The 22573-nt window shown below is 43.8% G+C and overlaps 2 protein-coding genes across 2 annotated transcripts in view; both read left to right on the top strand.

The window, feature by feature from the left end:
- Positions 1-15028: 15028 nt before the first annotated feature.
- Positions 15029-17875, top strand: LOC139536861 (3'-5' exoribonuclease 1-like). The gene is made up of 7 exons (XM_071337553.1): positions 15029-15239; positions 15367-15545; positions 15908-16130; positions 16295-16378; positions 16499-16608; positions 16724-16838; positions 16953-17875. The coding sequence occupies exons 1-7, from the start codon at positions 15153-15155 to the stop codon at positions 17193-17195; spliced, it is 1041 nt and encodes a 346-aa protein (XP_071193654.1). The 5' UTR covers positions 15029-15152; the 3' UTR covers positions 17196-17875.
- Positions 17876-18943: 1068 nt separating this feature from the next.
- LOC139536867 (malignant fibrous histiocytoma-amplified sequence 1 homolog) overlaps positions 18944-22573 on the top strand; it is a 38761-nt gene continuing 35131 nt past the window's right edge. The window contains exon 1 of the mRNA XM_071337567.1: positions 18944-22344. Coding sequence (XP_071193668.1) covers positions 19404-22344 — 2941 coding nt within the window. The 5' untranslated portion in view covers positions 18944-19403. The remainder of the gene's footprint in view (positions 22345-22573) is intronic.

The following is a 22573-nucleotide window of genomic DNA, read 5'->3' on the forward strand; positions in this document are numbered from 1 at the left end:
GGCCAGCCGTTGAGAAATGCTTATTGAAATTTTCGATTATCATGGATTTACCAGTGGTGACCGTGTTACCTAGCCTCAGTGCAGTGGGCAGCTGGGAGGAGGTGCTCTTGTTCTCCATGGACTTTACAGTGTCCAAAAACTTTTTGGAGTTAGAGCTACAGGATGTGAATTTCTGCTTGAAAAAGCTAGCCTTTGCTTTCCTGACTGACTGCGTGTATTGGTTCCTGACTTCACTGAACAGTTGCATATCGTGGGGACTATTCGATGCTATTGCAGTCCGCCACAGGATGTTTTTGTGCTGGTCAATGGCAGTCAGGTCTGGAGTGAACCAAGGGCTATATCTGTTCTTAGTTCTGCATTTTTTGAACGGGGCATGCTTATCTAAGATGGTGAGGAAATTACTTTTAAAGAATGACCAGGCATCCTCCGACAGGATGAGGTCGATATCCTTCCAGGATACCCGGGCTAGGTCGATTAGAAAGGCCTGCTCGCAGAAGTGTTTTATGGAGCGTTTGACAGTGATGAGGGGTGGTCGTTTGACTGCGGACCCATAGCGGATACAGGCAATGAGGCAGTGATCGCTGAGATCCTGATTGAAAACAGCGGAGGTGTATTTGGAGGGCAAGTTGGTCAGGATAATGTCTATGACGGTGCCCATGTTTACGGATTTAGGGTTGTACCTGGTGGGTTCCTTGATGATTTGTGTGAGATTGAGGGCATCTAGCTTAGATTGTAGGACTGCCGGGGTGTTAAGCATATCCCAGTTTAGGTCACCTAACAGAACGAACTCTGAAGTTAGATGGGGGGCGATCAATTCACAAATGGTGTCCAGGGCACAGCTGGGAACGGAGGGGGGTCGATAGCAGGCGGCAACAGTGAGAGACTTATTTCTGGAAAGGTTCATTTTTAAAAGAGGATGATTATAGAGAATGATTATTTTACACCACCCATACATTACATGGTATTCAGTTGTCACTTACTTATCACCCTGCTTTAAATGAATTTATGCGAGTTAAGGGACAGATTATACACATATAGGGTTATTTTGCATTCATTTATCTATATTCACATTACACGCAGAGCCTAATTAAAAAATAAGAACATTTTTGTTTATATGGCAGACGGGAGCTCAGAGTTGTCTGAGGGGCCGCTCACAATTAAACCTGCCACCCCTCTACAGTTTTTAATTGGGAAATACCCCACTATAAAAAAATACTTAACCTCAGCTTTCAGCTTTAAAGACGCCACTGAATATAGATGACCTACAGATGGGTCATTTAATAAAACCAAATATCAACATGTGCAGGACATTGTGAAAAGAAGGCAGGAAAATAAGACCAAGGGAAAGAGGAAAATTTAAAAAATCCACCCTGTTTTCTGTGACTGCTTGGTCGATGTTAAAAACTGAGGGTAACTGTTATGAGAATTTTGTTATCAATGTTCATAAACTTCAATTAATCTACTCAGTCTGCAACCCAGAGTTTGTAAGATTCTGGTTGAATGAAGCAGACAAGAGTCCCAGCTTACAAAAATCAACGTGTTTATTCACGAGAATGTTCTGAAGTCCATTATACAAAGACATCCATTTTATAGCTGCGCACATACTTCCACACAAACAGTAGGTATCCTACGCACATACTTCCACACAAACAGTAGGTGAGTTTTATCCTTCTCCATAGTTCTCACCACTGTATCACTACCCAGCCGACAGTTACATTCCCCCGAGATTAGGGAAACCTTGAGAAGTACTCCCTATGCCCTCATAAATTCCTCAGAGGCCTAGCCAGGTCGGTCCAAACACAGTTTAACTGTTCTCGGTATCTTTCTTCGGCCCTCACATACAAGTTCAAATCCTGAGCTACGCCTTGCTCAGACAGTCTGTGTTTTTCCACTATACAGATACATTGTTTAACCTAATTCTGACTAAAACTACACACATCATTATATTATAATTTTATGATTCTAATCAATTTCATACAATTATAAGGTTTCAGAGTGGAATTATTTAAGCATTATCTTTCAACATTTAAATTATTTTATCAGTAACCTATTCTGGACTCAACAGAAAGCTACCTGTTTGAAAAAGGAATTGACAAAGATGAAAGACCCTGCCTCCGTCAAGACAGAAGTTTCCTCTAGAGTGCAGCGCTCCACCACACCCTCCCTACTGCAGAGATAGGTTTAAAGGAATTTATCCACTACTCGCAAACAAACTAGTAGCTCCAGGCGATAATTCTTCTCCACCACCGGCACCAGGTAGAATGTATCAAGAACTAGGAGATGTATGGAATGATGCCAAGACACAATCAACACCTCTCTATCCTGGAGTTACCATGGCAAAGGACCTCATGGCAGCTCAAGAAAAGAAGGTGCAGAGAGAAATGGATAAAGCTGTTGACAAAATCAGACGACATTGTGATGATGAAGACCGAGACAAAAGGATAAGTGGAAGTAACTTAACAAAGGAAGAGAATAGGAGATAAGACGAGAGAGAGCGGAAAGTGAAGAAAGAGCAAGAAGTGAACAATACATAAGACAGTGGGAAGAAAAGAGAGAGAACGTGAACAATTGAAAGAACATGAAAGTGGAGCTGAAATTGAAGAAGGCGAGTTTCCCGATAGTCTGAAGGACTCTCATGCGTGTGCTGTCGGTTCACAGAGTATGCAGCAAAAGGAGTTTTGGGGACTTGGACACAGCGAAACAATTGCCCCGCATCACTGCAGAGCCTGGAAAAAGATGAAGACTGAAGAAAAAGCAAGGAAGACTGGCCTTGAGACACAGCTCAAGAAGGCCCAGCTAGCCCAACTGGACACAGGAAATACCAATCTAATGGTGGCTGTAACAAAAAGCCTCCTCCACTGCCTTCTCCACAGTTTACCCAAGCACCTGCTACTCCGTTCCCTCCTCAACCATATGGGAACCCACAAGCATACCTACCAACACTGAGACAACCGCCAGTGTGCTGGTATTGCGGTGTGGCAGGCCATATGCGAAACATGTGCCTCACCAACCACAGCAGCAGTTACCCTGGCAGCAGAGAGGGAGAGGTCAATGGAGAGGGAACGCTGGCAGAGGGAACTTCCAAGGTGGAAGATCAGCCTACACTGGACAGCCACAACCTGCTTTTCTCAGACTCAACCAATGAATGGTTGACAATATGGATGGCCCCAACAGCCTCCTGTGACAAACCAGCCGTGGTTCCCACTGCAGAATAAGCAACATTTTCCTGACCAAGTCCAATGCGATTCAAAGGCCCGACCTGACCTTTATGATGAATCTATTGAGCTCCCCGATGTTACTCTCTTTGTTGACGGCTCTGCCTTTATTGATAGGGAGACTGGTAGGAAACATGCAGGGTTTGATATTGTCTCACTGGATAGGTCATTGTTGATTGAACAGCCCTTGCCTGAACATTGCTCAGCACAACAAGCTGAGCTTCTAGCACTTACTGAAGCATGTAAATTAGGTAGTGGTTTGAAGGTTAACATTTATTCTGACTCTGTATATGCCATTGGTGTTTGCCTGTCTTGGATAGGGGTTTTGGAAAGGTAGGAACTTTGTTAATGCGTCTGGTACCCCTATTAAACACCATTTACAGATAGAAGCCTTGCTTGCAGCTATGTTGCTTCCTGCCAAGTTGGCTATTAAGGTCCTTGCCCACACAGGTAACACTGACAGTGTTAGTTTGGATAATGCAGCTGCTGATGCTGCTGCTAAGAATGCTGCTTCCCGCTGCCATACTCATGCTGTTCTGCTTGCCTCCCTGTGTACGTCTGAAATCACTGATCTGGACCAACACCAGGCTGTGGATGCACTTAATCACCCTTTGTGGGAGTCTAGAGCCTGCTCCAGAGGCCCTGATGGCCTGTGGAGGCAATCACTCTCTGGAAAACCAGTTCTGCCTTTTGTCTCCTCTGTGTCGCCTGAAATTTGCAAAATAAATGTACTACATGCATGCAATACTACATTGGTAAGGGTACCCCCCTGAAACCAGGGAAATTTACAGCGCCGGCCCGCCCGTTCACCCATTTAGCTATGGATTTCATAGACATGGCTGAACGAAATGAAAGAAAGACATACTGCCTGGTAATAATTGACTGCTTTACCAGGTGGGTTGAAGCATTTCAAACCGTGCACTGTGATGCTAAAACGGTAGCAAAACTTTTGGTAAGGAAAGTTCTCTCCGCAGACAATGGCACCCATCTCAAAGGAGATGTGGTTGCACAGGTGGCTGCCCAATTGGGGATAGACCAGAGGTTTGTTTGTAACGGGATTACTGAGAGGGCTAATCGAACCATAAAAGGGGGGCTTGCCAAAGCATGCCAATCCACAGGGAAGTCATGGGTAGAGTGTCTCCCTTTAGTCTTGATGAAAATGCACGATAGTATAAACCGCGGAACAGGGCTTAGCTCACATGAGCTCTTAACTGGCCGTCCAATGAACGTTCAGACACAGACGAATGACTCCAAAACTGACTGACCTGACTGCTCTGGATGATAATTTGAACAAATATATGAAGGAACTAACCCATGCTGTTAGGTCTTTGTATTCCCAATACAGGAAGGCCCAGGAAGTTCCAGAACAGGGCGACCCAGACAGCCTACCTGTTGATGTTGGAGAATGGATCAAGCTGAAGTTCCACAAGAGAAAATGGAACCACCCCAGATGGATGGGCCCATACCAGGTCATCGCAGCAACACCAAGAGCAGTGAAGGTCCAGGAGCGCCAGGGATGGCACCACCTATCACACTGCCAGAAGACGTCCCAACCATCATAACAGATAAGAGTGCACATCCAGACCCAGATGTTATTACACATGACCACTATGGTCACATTGTTAAAAATAAAACTTGGGGTAAACCTTTAAGGTACATGTTTTTGGTGCTTCTTATTCTGTACCAGCAGTCTCTGCTCAAAGGAATAGAGATCCAGGAGAACCAATTGAAAACCAGTAATCAATGGGTAAACATGGTCCAAAATCTGAGTAGACGAGCCACGCCTAGTGGTTTGTAGTCGTTTTGAAAAACCCTCAGGTCAGAGTGAGTTGTTCGGATCAGTTGTCATAGGTGATTGGATTAACAACATCACCTACTCCATGCAGGCTCATATGAATTTGACTATTGCTGGTTTTGCCCTCCTTTCCACTGATGTTCAGAATCTTAAAGCTGTTACAGCCAGGCATAGCTTGGCATTAGACTATATCCTAGCTAAGGAGGGGGGATATTGCAGGGCCCTAAATTCTATTTCTGCCACGGAATGTGTTATGCTTCTCCCTGACTCCTCTGATAATATGACAAGAGATTTTGAAAGAATTAACAGTTGGCTGACACCTACACCCCCACAGGAGAAGACTCCTGGTTCCTGTTTGGGTGGTTGAAAGATAAACTAGGAAATGTTGGTTTTAAGTTGTTTTCCATTTTAGTCCCATTATTGGCCCCCGTGCTTGTTCTGCTGATTTGCATTTGTGCATTCTGTGCAGCTGGCAAATGTGTACTTCATAAGGCTATGCCAGGCATGTTTATGCTTCATGTTCCTCATCCCCCAGAACCTTATTGTTTATCCTCAATCTCCTGAGGATTGCTTGCAATCTAATACACCTTTTATGGATGATTCTTATAATTACTATGCTTGAGTTGCTTTACTTTTGTTGAGGTCTGGTGGCCTCAAAGGGGGAATGAAGAAGGTTAAACCAAGGCCTTATACCTTTTAAAGGGTTAATAAATGATGTTATGATAAACTGTAAGGTCTCCTCTTCAGGAGACCTCTGTGTGTGTGTTAAAACCTGTTTTGAGTGTTGTGACCTTCAGACACTATCAGAAGGCGTCTACATTCAGATTCCTCCTGTCTGGATCCCACCGTGGTTATCTGGTTTTCCGAGAACACAAGGCTGCCACAGACCTGATGAAACCAGCCACCTATCAGAATATGCTTACACTCGATCACATTGTTATGGCTCTATACTTGTGATGAAAGGTCAAGTTTCGGTCAAACTCATCCTGCTGTCAGTGGGAGGTTAGATTTATAAAAATGTTGTTGCTAGGGAAAGCTACGTATGGGGGATTGGGGAGGCTATATGAGTTACAGGATGTCTTAGACATTTTTCAGAACTTAGGGAGAACTATCATATACTGTTATACAATACTCTGTATCAACTTCTGCCTAAAATTGTATTACTAAAAGGAGTATTTTAATACTTAGAGTCTGTGTTTCCTTTCCATTACTAATGTATGTTTGATAATTATATAGACCTGATTATTTGTTGAAGAAATTGACCAACAGGGCCAAGAAACACGAGCAATGAACATTATACCGGTGGAAATCTGTCCTTTTTTTGGTTCCAACCGCTGTGCCTTTGAGACACAGAGTACCGTAGGTGAACGGATGATCGCCGCATGTGTGGTTCCCACTGTGAAGCATGGAGGAGGAGGTATGATGGTGTGGGGGTATCTAATCGCAATACACATAGAATTGTGAGAATCACAATACATATCGTATCCGCACCTAATTATCATCATATCGTATTGTGAAGTTCCTGGTGATTCCCAGGTCATGACTTTTCCCAGGTCACAAACTTTATTCCCACATACACATTTTTAGAAACAACTGCTCTAAAATGTGTGTGTGTGTGTGTAACACATTTTCTACCCGCTGCAGAAGGCTGTATTGGTCCGCTAATACAGCTGTTGTAAAGTCTCAGTGCACTACTTTAGTGAAACATTTTAAAAATCAAGAGGGAGGGAATCTGATTTAATTGGTCTTCAACTTGTGGCAGAGCAGTGCTTGACTTGGGCAAGTGCTGTCCATAGTGCCGTAACGGCACTTAATATTTTGGAGGAATTGCGTACCACCTCTTCTATGAAACTAAGTAGCCTATCGCCGGCCCAGATACACACACTGAGGCAAAATCGATTGATCAAAGCAGAATGAAGGCGGGTTCTACATTGAATAGAATGGAGAGGGGGCATTCATTTCCTGATTCCGCTTTGTTCAAGTTTATTTGCCGCTAGTCTGAATCTGTGCGTGACAGTAAACGGTTTGAAATTGGGGGTTAAGATCAACGGCAGGAGATGGTAGGTCTACATGGGATCAGACACAGCAGCCTTCCAGTGTCAATGCTTACTTTTTCATGTAGGCTGTAATAATAGTCATGAACATTTGGTTAAAAGTAATGGAAAATGTGTATAAACCCTTAACAGGGAATAATCAGGTGTCTTTAGCATAATGTCATTTGTGTATTTCGGTGAACATAGTCTAATGGACAGACATGGAAAAAGATCCTGCACTTCTTTCATCTCAAGTCAAGCACTGTGGCAGAGTCATTTCATTCAGGGTAAGTGGAATTAGCCGTGTTAGCCTGCCCTGGAACAAGTTAGGATTCGTTAGCATAGAAATGTATCTGTATAAAAAGTAAGCCACTTTCGTATGACCGGTTATCCGGAGTTGAACTCGGACTTGATACAACAGTAGCTAAGATGGAGAGAAGTCTGTCCATAATAAAGCGTTGCTCTACCTTCTTAACAGCACCATCAACAAGGCAGGTCCTACAGGCTCTAGTTTTATCGCACCTGGACTACTGTTCAGTCATGTCGTCAGGTGCCACAAAGAGGGACTTAGGAAAATTCCAATTGGCTCAGAACAGGGCAGCACGACCCTTGGATGTACACCGAGAGCAAACAATAATATGCATGTCAATCTCTCCTGGCTCAAAGTGGAGGAGAGATTGACTTCATCACTACTTGTATTTGTGAAAGGTATTGACATGTTGAATGCACCGAGCTGTCTGTTTTTAAACGACAAACGCACAACTCAGTCACCCATGCATACCCTGCAAGACATGCCAGTTCTCTTCACAGTCCCAAAGTCCAGAACAGACTATGGGAGGCGCACAGTACTTCATAGAGCCATGACTACATGGAACTCTATTCCACATCAGGTAACTGATGCAAGCAGTAGAATCAGATTTAAAAAAAACATATAAATATACCTTATGGAACAGTGGGGAATGTGAAGCAACATAAACTTAGGCATAGACACTTGCATACACACACATGATAACATACACATGGATTTTGTGTTGTAGATATGTGGTAGTGTCACGGCCGTCGAAAGAAGTGGACCAAACTTCAGCGTGGTCAGCGTACATTTTCTTTTATTTGAGTAAATGTCGCCAACAAACGAAGAAACAACCGTGAAGCTTACAGGGCTAAGTGCCACTAACAAAGATAACTACCCACAATCACATGTGGGAAAATGGGCTGCCTAAGTATGATTCCCAATCAGAGACAACGATAGACAGCTGTCCCTGATTGAGAACCATACCCGGCCAAAACATAGAAACACAAAATCATAGAAATAAAGGACATAGAATGCCCACCCAAATCACACCCTGACCAAACCAAAAAGAGACATAAAAAAGGCTCTCTAAGGTCAGGGTGTGACAGGTAGGGGCCTGAGGGCACACACTTAGTGTGTTGTGAAATATGTTATGAATGTATTGTAACGTTTTTAAAATTGTATAACTGCCTTAATTTTGCTTGACCCCAACTAATGACGATCCATAATACACACAAATAATGTTGACTAAAGTTGCATCGCTAACCCCTCAAACCTGCTCCATAGGATACCCCTCACTGGCACTCAGGGCTAAAAGAATAACTAAAGGTTTATTTGACTCATCATTAATGATGACCTAGTCACTATGAACTCCGATACTGTAGCTTACAGATATCTATAGATGTGACTGATGCATGCAACCTGTACAAAGGTCTACCAGCCAACCTATATTCAGAAAGACCCTCAGACACCAATATGCACCAAGCCATACATTAAAGCAGCAATCAGAAGTTGAAAGAATAACAAAGTGATTCCCCACCACTGTTTTGGTCAAATCTGAGGAATGAGGCTGAAAATATGTAACCACTAAATAAATAAAGCTATGGATGCAAGGTCTGACCATCCACAATATCAAAATTGTAGTTTTAACCATGTTTTGAGGCTATATAGTTTGTTTACATTTACTTTGTTTACAAACATTGGAGTAAAGCAAGCTTATATTTAGGGTTCTGACAGTTGAACTAGGCTCATGAGGCATTTATAAGTTATATTCTTCAAAAATCAATGGGTATATATCATTCATTTATAAGTCCAAAAACGGATGTAGGAACTGCAGAATTCAGAGGCGGTCAGAGACCTAGTAGTGTGGTGCCAGGACAACAAACTCACTCAACGTGAGCAAGACAAAGGAGATTATAGTGGACTACAGGAAAAGGAGCGCCGAACACGCCCCCATTCACATCGACGGGGCTGTAGTGGAGCGGATCGAGAGATTCAAGTTCCTTGGTGTCCACATCACCAACAAACTATCATGGTCCAAACACACCAAGACAGTTGTGAAGAGGACACGACAATGCCTTTCCCCCCTCAGGAGACTGAATAGATTTAGCATGGGTCCCCAGATCCTCAAAAATGTCTACAGCTGCACTTTCGAGAGCATCCTGACCGGTTGCATCACCGCTTGGTATGGCAGCTTCTTGGCATCCGACCAGAAAGCGCTACAGAGAGTAGTGCCTACAGCCCAGTACATCACTGGAGCCAAGCTTCCTGCCATCCAGGACCTATATACTAGGCAGTGTCAGAGGAATGCTCAAACAATTGGCAGACTCAAGTCACCCAAGTCATAGACTGTTCTCTCTGTTGCACGGCAAGCGCTACCGGATCTCCAAGTCTAGGTCCAAAAGGCTCCTTAACATCTTCTACCCCCAAGCCATGAGACTGCTGAACAATTAATGAATTAATCACCCGGACTATTTGCATTGCACCCCCACCCCACTTTGTTTTTGCACTGCTGCTCGACTAATTACCTCCCGCACATTGACTCGGTACCGGTACCCCCTGTATATAGCCTCATTATTAGCACGCGCTCCAGCAGGTATATCTCTCTGGTCACCCCCAAAGCCAATTCCTCCTTTGGCTGCCTCTCCTTCCAGTTCTCTGCTGCCAATGACTGGAACAAACTACAAAAATCTCTGAAACTGGAAACACTTATCTCCCTCACTCGCTTTAAGCACCAGCTGTCAGAGCAGCTCATAGATTACTGCACCTGTACATAGCCCATCTATAATTTAGCCCAAACAACTACCTCTTCCCCTACTGTATTTATTTATTTATTTTGCTCCTTTGCACCCCATTATTTCTATTTCTACTTTGCACATTCTTCCACTGCAAATCTACCATTCCAGTGTTTTACTTGCTATATTGTATTTACCTCGCCACCATGGCCTTTTTTTGCCTTTACCTCCCTTAACTCACCTCATTTGCTCACATTGTATATAGATTTATTTTTCTACTGTATTATTGACTGTATGTTTGTTTTACTCCATGTGTAACTCTGTGTTGTATGTGTCTATCTGCTTTGCTTTATCTTGGCCAGGTCGCAATTGTAAATGAGAACTTGTTCTTAACTTGCCTACCTGGTTAAATAAAGGTGAAAAAATATATATATTGTTATTTTGAGTTTACTTTTTGTTTTAACTTCATTTAGTAAATATTTTCTCAACTAAATGTTCTTAACTGCATTGTTGGTTAAGGGCTTGTAAGTAAGCATTTCACAGTAAGGTCTACACCTGTTGTATTCGGCATGTGACAAATACAATTTGATTTGATTTGAGATTGCCCCATTAACAGATGACTGTTTGCTGAAGAGTTCACTGCTAGGCTATGTCAAATACACCTAAAACAATTTCACTAAAGGTGAACTAAGTGAGGAGGAGAATAGTCTGATCTGTCTTGATCACAAAGAGCAATATGCTGCCTTTATAAATGGTATTTTTAAGCAGTACTTGACCTGGGATGAAAGAAGTGCAGGAGCTATCTATTTCCAAGTCGGTCCATTAGACTATGTTCACAGAAATTCACAAATTACATTATGCTATAGAGACCTGATTATTCACTATTAAGGGTTTATACACATTTTCCATGACATCTGAATGACTTTTAAACAAATTTACATAACAAACGTAAGCATTATTGCCACTGGAAGGCTGCGGTGTCTGATCCCATGTAGACCTACCATCTTGACAACAGCTCTGCGCTGCTTCGCAAAGCGCAATAAGTATGAATGCCCTGACTTCTGCAGAGGCCATACCACCGTAAATGCTGAACGGCAAATGCAGATGTCAGATTGACCATTCAGCGCCTTTAAGTGATGACAAACTTTACTAAGGAAAAGGGCTCTACAATTTGTGTGAATTTCCCTTGGCATGATCTGACATGAAGTTGAGTCAACATCACAAACATCATCCTCAGTTATGTTGCTCAACTACTGTGAGACTAGACTGGTGGGATTCTGGGCAGTAATGACTACCTACTTTTGTGTGTGTTTCTCGAAGGCATATCACTCTCATATCACAGCTGAGCAAGACACATGTGATTTAGGTAATTTTAATTTTTAAGAAAAGACAAAATTCCACATTGAGAGTGTGCATTTCCCTTGGCAGCATGACCTGACATGAAACTCATACAGATACATTGCATAGACATCACAAACTCAGCTTGAACACCTTACGGCCAGCTGCTTGGACATATGTAGGACATAAGGACGCCTTACCTTTAGCCTAATTCTAATCCAGAAATATTATATTTAGACTAATGTATGTATGTCAAACCCTCCCTTACAATTATGTGAAGTTATTCAACTCATTGATTGAGTTGGAGGTGTGCGTGGCCACGCAGTCAAGGGTGAACAGGGAGTTCAGGAGGGGGCTGAGCACGCACCCTTGTGGGGCCCCTGTGTTGAGGATCAGCGAAGTGAAGGTGTTTCCTACCTTCACCACCTGGGGGGCGGCCCGTCAGGAAGTCCTGGAGCCAGTTGCACAGGGCGGGGTTCAGACCCAGGGCCCAGAGCTTAATGATGAGCTTGGAGGGTACTATGGTGTTGAATGCTGAGCTATAGTCAGTGAACAGCATTCTTACATAGGTATTCCTCTTGTCCAGATGGAATAGGGCAGTGTACAGTGTGATGGTGATTGCATCGTCTGTGGATCTATTGAGGCGGTAAGCAAATTGAAGTGGGTCTAGCGTGTCAGGTAAGGTAGAGGTGAAATAATCCTTAACTAGCCTCTCAAAGCACTTCATGATGACAGAAGTGAGTGCTACGGGGCGATAGTCATTTAGTTCAGTCACCTTTGCTTTCTTGGGTACAGGAACAATGGTGGGCATCTTGAAGCAAGTGGGGACAGCAGACTAGGATAGGGAGAGATTGAATATGTCCGTGAACACTCCAGCCAGCTGGTCTGTGCATGCTCTGAGGATGCGGCTAGGGATGCCATCTGGGCTGGCAGCTTTGTGAGGTTTAACACGCTTAAATGTCTTACTCAAGTCGGCCACGGAGAAGGAGAGCCCACGGTCCTTGGTAGCGGGCCGTGTCGTTGGCACTGTGTTATCCTCAAAGCGGGCGAAGAAGGTGTTTAGCTTGTCCGGAAGCAAGATGTCGGTGTCCGTGGCTGGTTTTCCCTTTGTAGTCCGTGATTGTCTGTAGACCCTGCCACATATGTCTTGTGTCTGAGCCGTTAACTTGCGACTCCACTTTGTCTCTATACTGACGTTGTGCCTGTTTGATTGCCTTACAGAGGGAATAAATACACTGTTTGTATTCGGCCATATTCCCAGTCACCTTTCCATGGTTAAATGCGGTGGTTCGCGCTTTCAGTTTTGCGCCAATGCTGCCATCTATCCACGGTTTCTGGTTAGGGTAGGTTTTAATAGTCACAGTGGGTACAACATCTCCTATACACTTCCTGATTAACTCAGTCACCGTATCTATGTATTCGTTGATGTTATTCTCAGAGGCAACCCGGAACATATCCAGGTCTGTGTGATCAAAACAATCTTGAAGTGTGGATTCCGATTGGTCAGACCAGCGTTGAATAGTCCTTAGCACGGGTACTTCCTGTTTGAGTTTCTGCCTATAGGAAGGGAGGAGCAAAATGGATTCGTGATCAGATTTGCCGAAGGGAGGACGGGGGAGGGCCTTGTAGGCATCCCGGAAGTTGGAGTAGTAGTGGTCAAGTGTTTTAGCAGCGCGAGTACGACAGTCAATGTGTTAATAGAACTTCGGTAGTTTTTTCCTCAAATTTGCTTTGTCAAAATCCCTAGCTACAAGAAATGCGGCCTCAGAATATGTGGTTTCCAGTTTGCATAAAGTCCAGTGAAGTTCTTGGAGGGCCATTGTGGTATCGGCTTGAGGGGGAATATACACGGCTGTGACTATAACCAAAGAGAATTCTCTTGGGAGGTAATACGGTCGGCATTTGATTGTGAGGTATTCTAGGTCGAGTTTCTGTATGTTATCACGATCACACCATGAGTGGTTAATCATGAATAGTATTGGGGCAGTACTCAGTGACATCACTTCCTGATGCCAAGAGTGTGCAAAGCTATCATCAAAGCAAAGGGTGGCTACTTTGAAGAATCTTAAATATAAAATATATTTTGATTTGTTTAACACTTTTATGGGTACTACATGATTCCATATGCATTATTTCATAGTTTTGATGTCTTCACTATTATTCTACAATGTAGAAAATAGTAAAAATAAAGAAAAACACCTTGAATGAGTAGGTGTGTCAACTTTTTACTGGTGCTGTGTATATACACACAATATTCAATTAGGATAAAAAAAACGAAATAATTTGGACATTTTGAATCTAAAAACAGTTTTAAGTCGAACTCGTTAAGACCAAGTGGCGACAGTGTGTTGAGCCTGTGGATCCAGAAAGATTCCCATTGAAGAAGTTTCCTCTCAATGTCCCCTCCCCTGCGTGACATCTTGACCATTTCTATTCCAATGTATCTCAAAGAACTAATAGGATGTCCTGCTTGTACAAAAGGAACAGCAACCTGATTTTTTGTCTCACAAGTCGGTATTTTGCTGCGGTGCTCACTGATTCGGGTCTTAAGGCTTCTACGGGTCTTCCCTATGTAAGACAGACCGCAAGGACATTTCAATATGTAAACATTGGTTGACATGCAGGTAATCAGGCTTTTGATCTTACATCTTCGTCCTGTGCAGGGGTGGGTAAATTAGTCAAATTTGTACTTGAAACTGCATTGAGCTCATTGGCCACATTTGTAATTACCCTCCAGAACATTGTCCAAGAAGTTTCCCTTTTCTCTGATGGATAATCAAATTTGACCACAATTTCTTTCACATTTCGGGGTCTTTTAAAGACCATACTTGAGTGATATTTAAAGATGGGTTTCAATTGTGGGTCACTATCAATAATGTACCAGTGCTTCCTGATAATGTCTTTAAATGCCTTCCCCAATGGTGAGTATTGGGTGAAGAGTGGGGGACATGTTCTGCGTTTTCTTTAACTTTTGGAAGAAGGCGTTCCAACTGTGTTAGCTCTTCAAAACGATAATTGGTATGTTTTGCCCAATTGTCTTTGTACCCCCTTTCCTTAAATCTTTGTGTGAGGTACATGGTCTGTTTCTGGTAAGAAGCATCAGAGCTGCATACTCTTCTGGTGCGGCTGAATTGATTTACAGGGAGACTTTTAATAAGTAGACGTGGAGGAAAACTGTCACCTCTAAGGAAGGTGTTCCTGTCCGTATGTTTCCTATAGAGAGGAGGGGTCTGGATTCAGCACCACCTCTTGTTCTACCCGTCTGGCTAGATGGAGTAGGCCTACAGCGCCATCTACTGGTCGCGTCGGGGACAAGTTGTTGACAACTGTAATATTAGCCTACCCCTTTTCCTAACCTTAACCTAATTTTCCTAACCTGCCACGTTAATTATCCTAACCTGTTATGTACACAAACCATCTGTGCCGTCGACAAATCATGATTATCACCACACCGGAATGTTTGTTTATTTTTCACACACTATTTCTGACAAGACAACGTGTCTTGTCAGAACAAGATTGGAAAACCATGAATAAAAACAGTGGTTTTCTATTATCATGTAACGTTGATCAGCGATACACTTCGGATATTAAAAAATATATAAATAATTTAATGCGCGTAATAGAGCACTGACGCGGGAAGAAAGCGCGGAAACAACACAGTCAAGAGTCAGCACAGTCAAGATACACCCTACCAGTTAGCTAGCAACTAGCAAGCTAACCTCCCCCCAAATTGGTTGAGACAATCCTATGTCAAAAATGGAGGAATACAAGGAGAATGTTCAAGACAGGGGTGGCAATGTGAAATTGTCCTCTAAACCGGAGGAAGATGACAAGGTTAGTAGCTACTGCTAGCTAGCTTGCAAGATTGGAGTAGAAATATAATCCAGGGATATGTTAAACTAGCTAGGAAGCTACAGTATGTGACTAACATTGACGGTACATTCCTTCCTATATGTCAAAGTCTTGCAGCAGAGTCAGAGTTTGTAGTAACATCGGTGAACCCGTCCCTCAAGCATCTCCTACTCACGGCGACTTCAGTGATCCTGTTTACAAAGAGATTGCTCTTGCAAATGGACATATCAACCGCATGAACAAGGATGAGCTTCGGGCCAAACTGGCAGAATTGAAGCTTGACACAAGGTATGTAGGAACACTTGTTTCAGTTGCTAAGGAATTGTGCTGTATGTAATCACATACCACGTTACAATCCTGTAACTAGTGTAGTGTTTCAGCAGGAGATGGCTACAATCATAATCCATTGGAGATCGGGGGTGTAATCATTATTCCAAACTAAATCGAGATTTTTTTATTTGACAAATTCAAGTTGGTCCCTCCCCATTCCGTTTGCTCCTGTTTTTAAGAAACGTTTTGCAACAGAACCAGCTTCATGAATATGCCCCAGGATCTCTGTGTTAGGAAATCCCAGAGCTGCTAGACATGCCACTGAAGAAGGTCCATTCCACTGAATGTTAAATGATCCCAATTTGTGTGTGTGTGTGTAGGGGTGTGAAGGATGTGATGAAGAAGCGGTTGAAGAACTACTACAAGAAACAGAAGCTGTCGATGACGCAGTCTGTGACAGCGGGTGAAGCCACGGATACCTACTACGACTACGTCTGCGTGGTGGACTTTGAAGCAACGTGTGAACAGGACAACCCCGCTGACTTTACTCATGAAATCATTGAGTTCCCAATGGTCCTGCTCAACACGCACACTTTAGAGATTGTGAGTGGGAATGGAGGGGACATTGTTAGAAGCAATGCATTGTTAGGCTTGTGTGTACGATCATACAGGTCATAGCTGTATAGACTTTTGATTTAACATTAGTTGTTGACGCAAATAATACACAAATGTTTTGGTATCATGATTGACACTGGTTTTACTTGTAGGAAGACACCTTTCAGGAATATGTCAGACCAGAAGTCAACACACAGCTGTCAGAGTTCTGTGTAAAGTTGACAGGAATAACACAGGTGAGACACCAGGCATAGACGTTGACTGAACTATTTTGAAGGACTTGAATAGTATGATTCAAAATACTTCACACAATGTAATGTTGATAAAAGAGTTTGTAACTGCTTTTTTTTGGCCAGAAAATGGTTGATGACGCAGACACGTTCCCTGATGTCCTTGAGCGGGTTGTGCTTTGGCTTCAGGAGAAAGAGCTTGGCACAAAATACAAATACACTCTTCTTACAGACGGGTATGTCAGTGTGGGCAGAGGGTACTAACACTGCTTTGGTGTATTAATGATAACGCTAGCAAGATATTAAGTGTTCTCATTAGTATACAACTATATGCTTTTGTTATTTCCACAGATCTTGGGACATGAGCAAGTTCATGAACACCCAGTGCCGTTTAAATCGTCTCAGATATCCACAGTTTGCAAAGAAGTGGATCAACATCAAAAAATTATACGGGAACTTCTATAAGGTTTGTTTTTTTGTATGATATGCAATTAGCTGAAATCTCTCTAAATGTAGAAGCATGTAAGACATTCCTTAGATACACTATGTTGAGTAGAATAGAATCTTCCCTTTTCCACAGGTCCCTCGCACCCAGACCAAGCTGAGTAGCATGCTTGAGAAGCTGGGACTAAAATACGAGGGCCGCCCTCACTCTGGCCTGGATGACTCACGCAATATTGCCCACATTGTGATGCGCATGCTGCAAGACGGCTGCCAACTGCGCATCAACGAGCGCATGCACGAAGGACAGCTGCGGACTGTGCCCAGCTCTGCCCCTGTGGAAGGAGCCCCACCCCCACATACCCCCCGCAGCAGAGACTAGACCTCGGCTCCGCATCCCCTGGCTCTGAGAGTCCTGCATTGAGGCCTTCAAGCAGGCATCCCATGTCTGTTTTACCCCCATGGCTTTAAAAAAAATCATAGCACTTTTCCCACTCAATCGAAGAGTCTGTTTTTATTTTATTTTTTTTCAAAATTGTGGGACTGTGTGGATAGTTGTTTAATTGGACTAGTAGTGCCATCTGCTAGGGATTTTCTTTAAAGAATGATTTTTAAATTTGTCTTTCATATTGTCTGAAAACAAAAACATCTTTGCTGCTAACCCTCGAAGGCTGAGTTTACACAGGCAGCCCACTTTGGATCTTTTGCCACTAATTAACCGTTTGACCAATCAGATCAGATCTCTTGCCCATAATTGGGCAAAAGATCAGAAATGGGCTGCTAGTGTAAAGCAGACAAATTTACTTGACTGTGTCTGTTAGAGGCCTTGCATGAGTTTTACAGAGCACACAAGGCTTTTAAAATCGGTTCAAGACAATTGAGGATGTCGGCTTTAAGTTTGGTGAAAGCAATGCATATACTTTGTGATTTACATGATACATTTTTGCACAAGCTCACATGCAAACAATGTATGAACTATTTAGCTATTGTCTTAACAATTTCTTTTAGTACTAATAAATATGTATAAACTCCAGTAATTCTACTGCCTTGTTACAAACCATACCAAGTACAATTGTTTTATTTTTTTTAAGCAACTAAAATGTACTTCTATTAATTCCCTGACACTGGTAATTATATAAATGCCTATTATTATACTGCTTAACTATTGCCAGTTCTGGTTAATAGGAGTTAGTAGTGGGTGATGTTCATTTTTAGCCTGCTTTCTTCACTTTCTGGGGGCAGTATAGTTTAAAGGCCTTTGACAGACCTTGACATGTATTGTCTGTCTGGTTTTTGTTATGCTGCATTTTATAATCGATTTGAACTTGATGGACTCGATGTACAGTGCCAACTGATCGATGGATAAGGACAATTGTAATACACACTAGCATAACATTTGCATTAAATCTTTCAATGTACAATTGGTACAACCCCTAACATTTCTAACACATCTGTGCTTCATGGCATCAGGTTCAAGATTTTTTTTTGTTAAGTACAAAACCAATCAAATTTCTACCATAAGCGGTAAGTCTATGATTTCTAGTTAAATTAAATACATTTCAACATTCTATACAATATGGTGACGTAATGGTTTTGCTTAACCCGGTGCAGTCGCATCATAGCCATTAGATGGAGACATAGCAGATAACGCGCCGAAAGAACACGCACTGTTTCCCATCAAGAGAAAGTGGTACGTGTTTTGTATTTGTCCCAGTGAGTCATGTTTGCACCATGTAAGTTTCAATGTCTGCTACTGAAAATAACCTTTTCGCAGAGGGATATTTTTATCTTCCGCAATAACATCTGGTGTTTGATCAAAACAGCATTGCAGAAACTACATTCTATATACTATTTGGTATTTTTCTTATAAAATAATTTTATATCCAACCTGACCAGAATAATTATGGAAAAATTAGCTTAATATAGAATAATACATTTAACTTTCTCAACTCAATGGGTGTGGAAAATAGATGTAAAAAAAAGTTTTTTAAATCTAAATAAGGAAATCACCTCTCGCTCTAGATAAAATACATATTCCTTTATTTAATCTTATAAATGTTCTTGCCTAGCAATAACAATACATTGTCATCATGGGCAGTCAATCGAGAACTAAACCAAGTAGGGGAAAAATCTGACGCAGTGTTAATCTAGGCGTTGCTGCTGTTCCACTCCCTCTTGAGCAGTAAGGACTAGTTTACGAGAGATCACAGGCAGAGAGATGAGCGAGCGAGGCACAAGGATGAGACGTTGGCCGCTGTTTGATTTCATGCTTTGTTTTTTGATAATAGGACGCGATTGGATGCCACGATACTAGAGAATGTGCTGGCTAGGCCAGCCCAACCGCCTGTGTTCTAAAATGGATTTGAAATTTCGGTAAGTTTCCCTGTTCATTGTGCGGTCCGCGGCCGTAGATAAAGATGCGTGAAGCACTGCTGGCCAAGTCCAGTATTGATTCGATTGAAAAGCATGATGTTTTCTTGTTCTTGCTCGAAATGGAATTACTGTCGTTTTCTCTGTTTGGATTGTTCATGATAAGAACACTAATCGATGACACAAGGGCACCTAGACCACCATATTGCCAGGATAATTGATGATTCCTCCCAATGAAAACAAGGAGGAGGTGTCGGTCTGCAAAACCATGGGGGACAAGGAGAACAATCTCAAAACGGCTAAATTGTGGAGAGATGCTGCACTCCGCTCTAGGAAGCTGCGAAGCAACCTGCGACAACTCACCCTCTGCTCCCAAAACAGGGAGAAAATCATTCTACCTGAAAATATAAACGATATAGAGGTACTCAATCTGGGCAATAACTCGTTGCACGAGCTACCAGAAGGATTGGGGGCAACCCTCACAAACCTGCGTAGCCTTGTCCTCCGCAGGAATAAATTTGTCACAGTTCCTTTTGTGGTGTTTGAACTGGGTCCTCTTGTGGAGCTGGACATGAGCCACAACTGCTTGGGCCACTTCTCTGAGGACATAGGCCTGCTGAAGGGGCTGAAAAAGCTCTGCATCAGTCACAACAACATCCAGTACCTGCCATCACAGATTGGGGCACTGCATTGTTTAGAGGAGCTGGACATAAGCTTCAATGACATATGTGATTTCCCGAGGTCCTTCTCACAGCTCAAGAGGCTCCGTTCTCTGGATGCTGATCACAACAAGCTGAACCAGTTTCCCCCAGAGATTCTTGCCCTCAGTGACATGGAGGAGCTCGACTGCTCTGGAAATACGTTTGCGTGTCTACCAGATGACATCATTAAGCTGCAGTCCATCAAGAACCTGTGGCTCAGCAGCATTCACATCTCCACGTTACCAGACACGTTCTGTCACCTGCACAACCTAGAGAGCCTGATGCTGGACAGTAACAACCTCACAGCTCTGCCTCATTCCTTTGGCAACCTGCAGAGACTTAAAATGGTCAATCTATCCTCTAATGAGCTTGAGGAGTTTCCCCAGGTTATCCTAAACATCACAGGACTAGAAGAGCTTTACCTGAGCAGAAATAAACTGTCTTTTGTTCCAGAGGAGATAGGCCAGCTGCATAGGCTGGCAAACCTCTGGTTAGACAATAATAACATTACTTATCTTCCCGACTCCATTGTGGAGCTAAATAGATTGGAGGAGCTTGTTTTACAGGGTAACCAAATAGCCATACTTCCAGATAACTTTGGAAAACTCTCGAAGGTAAACATTTGGAAGGTGAAGGATAACCCCCTCATCCAGCCTCCCTATGAGGTCTGTATGAAAGGGATCCCCTACATCGGTGCTTATCAAAAGGAACTCGCACATTCCCAGCTGGCTGTGAAACCCAGGTTAAAACTGGTCCTGATGGGAATGAAAAATGCTGGGAAAACACAGCTCAGGCAGAGTGTTGTGAGTGAGCAGCAGGATGCCAACTCTGCTCAGGGAAACAAAGGGGTTGATGTGACTAACTGGGTAGCGGACGCCGATCGCAGTCTTACATTTCTAGTGTATGACCTGTCAGGGAAGCCAAACTATGACCTCATCAAACCTTTTTTTCTCTCACCTGGTGCTCTGTACATCCTTGTTGTGAATCTGAAAACATACTCACCCAAGAACTTTTACACCCACGTGGGCTACTTCCTCCATCTCCTCAATGCCAAAGTGCCCCACGCTGTGGTCTGCATGGTGGGCACGCACACAGACCTGTGTGGAGACATGGAGGTGGAGGGGAAGAGCCTTGATATCCACAGACAGATTTCCCTGCAGGAGAAGTGGGACACCCATTGCCTGCGGAGCCTTGCCCACCAGGTGGACCAGGCCCTGGAGCAGGGCTACAACGTCCGCACCTCCAGCCCTCACATCCTCTTCTACGGCGTCACAGACAAAAACCTGAGACGGAAGAAAGCCCAGCTGCAGTACATGCTGAACCACAGGCTACAGATCCTGTCCCCTGTCCTGTGTGTCAGCTGCACGGAGAGCCAGATAAATATCCAGAGGCTGAGGGAGAAGCTCATGTCAGTGGCTGACCATCGCGACATCTTCCCCAACCTCCACCGCGTGCTGCCCAAGTCCTGGCAGATGCTGGAGGAGCTGCACTTTAAGCCCCAGGATCTGTGGCTCTCGTGGTGGGACTCGGCCCGTTTGGGCCTCCAGGCTGGGCTCACGGAGGACCGCCTGCAGAGTGCCCTGTCCTACCTACACGAGAGTGGGAAGCTACTCTACTTCGAGGACAGTCTGACACTAAAGGAGTATGTCTTCCACAACCTGCCACGCTTCATTGCCATCCTCAACGTATTCTTCCAGAGGGATGAGTCCACGCTGCTGGAGAGACTACTATCGGACAGTGAGAAGGGGGACAAGAGGAGGGCCAGTGTAGTTATAGATGGGGAGAAGGGAGAGAACCTCAGGGCTACCCATCTACAGCACCAAGTGGAGGGCTTCCTCAGCCACGGCCTCCTGCCTTCTAACGTCATCCGGCTGCTCCTGAGACCTCTCATCCAAACCCAGCAGGACCTCCACCTCATCATGGAGCTGCTAGAGAAGATGGGGGTCTGCTACTGCATTAACAAGCCCCGCAGCAAGCCTCTGAACGGGGCCACCGTCTGGTACAAGTTCCCCAGCTATGTCAGCAATGAGGAGCCCCATGCCGAGGCCTGGGTGAACGGCAGCTCAGTGGCTGCTAGTCAGTTCTTCTCTGTGGAGCAGCTGCAGATTGAATACAGCTTCCCCTTTCTCTTCCCTCCTGGACTGTTTGCACGCTACAGTGTGCAGATCAACAGCCATGTGGTTCAGCGGTCAGACGGTAGGCACCAGATCTTTGCCTATCGCGGTAAAGTGCCTGTGGTGGTCAGTTACCAGCCGGCTCGGGGCAGGCTGCAGGCCGAGTCACTGTCCATAGCCAGCCATGCCTCCCTGCCAAATATCTGGACTGCTTGGCAAGCGATAATCCCACTGGTTGAGGAGCTGAATGTCCTTCTGCAGGAGTGGCCCGGGCTCTACTACACTGTTCATGTTCTGTGTTCCAAGTGCCTCAAGAGAGGGTCACCCAACCCACACACCTTTCCGGGTAAATATGCTGTCCTTTCTCTTTCTGCCCCCCCCCACCCCTCGGTTACCAGGGGTTTAGAATCATGGCATTATGGAAATATCTCATGGAAGGGACATCTGATACATTTTATTGGATGAAAGGGAATAATTCAACGCTAATAACAACGTTTCTTCCTATTATAAATGTCTAAAAACAATATCTCTTGCTTTGAGTGAGAAAGAGAAAACCATACTGTACATTCATGCAC

The sequence above is a fragment of the Salvelinus alpinus genome, chromosome 1 (genome assembly GCF_045679555.1).
Source record: "Salvelinus alpinus chromosome 1, SLU_Salpinus.1, whole genome shotgun sequence".
Lineage (NCBI taxonomy): Eukaryota > Metazoa > Chordata > Actinopteri > Salmoniformes > Salmonidae > Salvelinus > Salvelinus alpinus.

Excerpts from the sequence above, each read along its gene's own strand:
- LOC139536861 (XM_071337553.1), top strand. The coding sequence starts at position 15,153 with ATGTCAAAAATGGAGGAATACAAGGAGAATGTTCAAGACAGGGGTGGC. Across the intron at positions 15,546-15,907 it reads GAATTGAAGCTTGACACAAG|GGGTGTGAAGGATGTGATGA; the intron begins GTATGTAGGAAC and ends GTGTGTGTGTAG. Across the intron at positions 16,839-16,952 it reads TATACGGGAACTTCTATAAG|GTCCCTCGCACCCAGACCAA; the intron begins GTTTGTTTTTTT and ends CCTTTTCCACAG.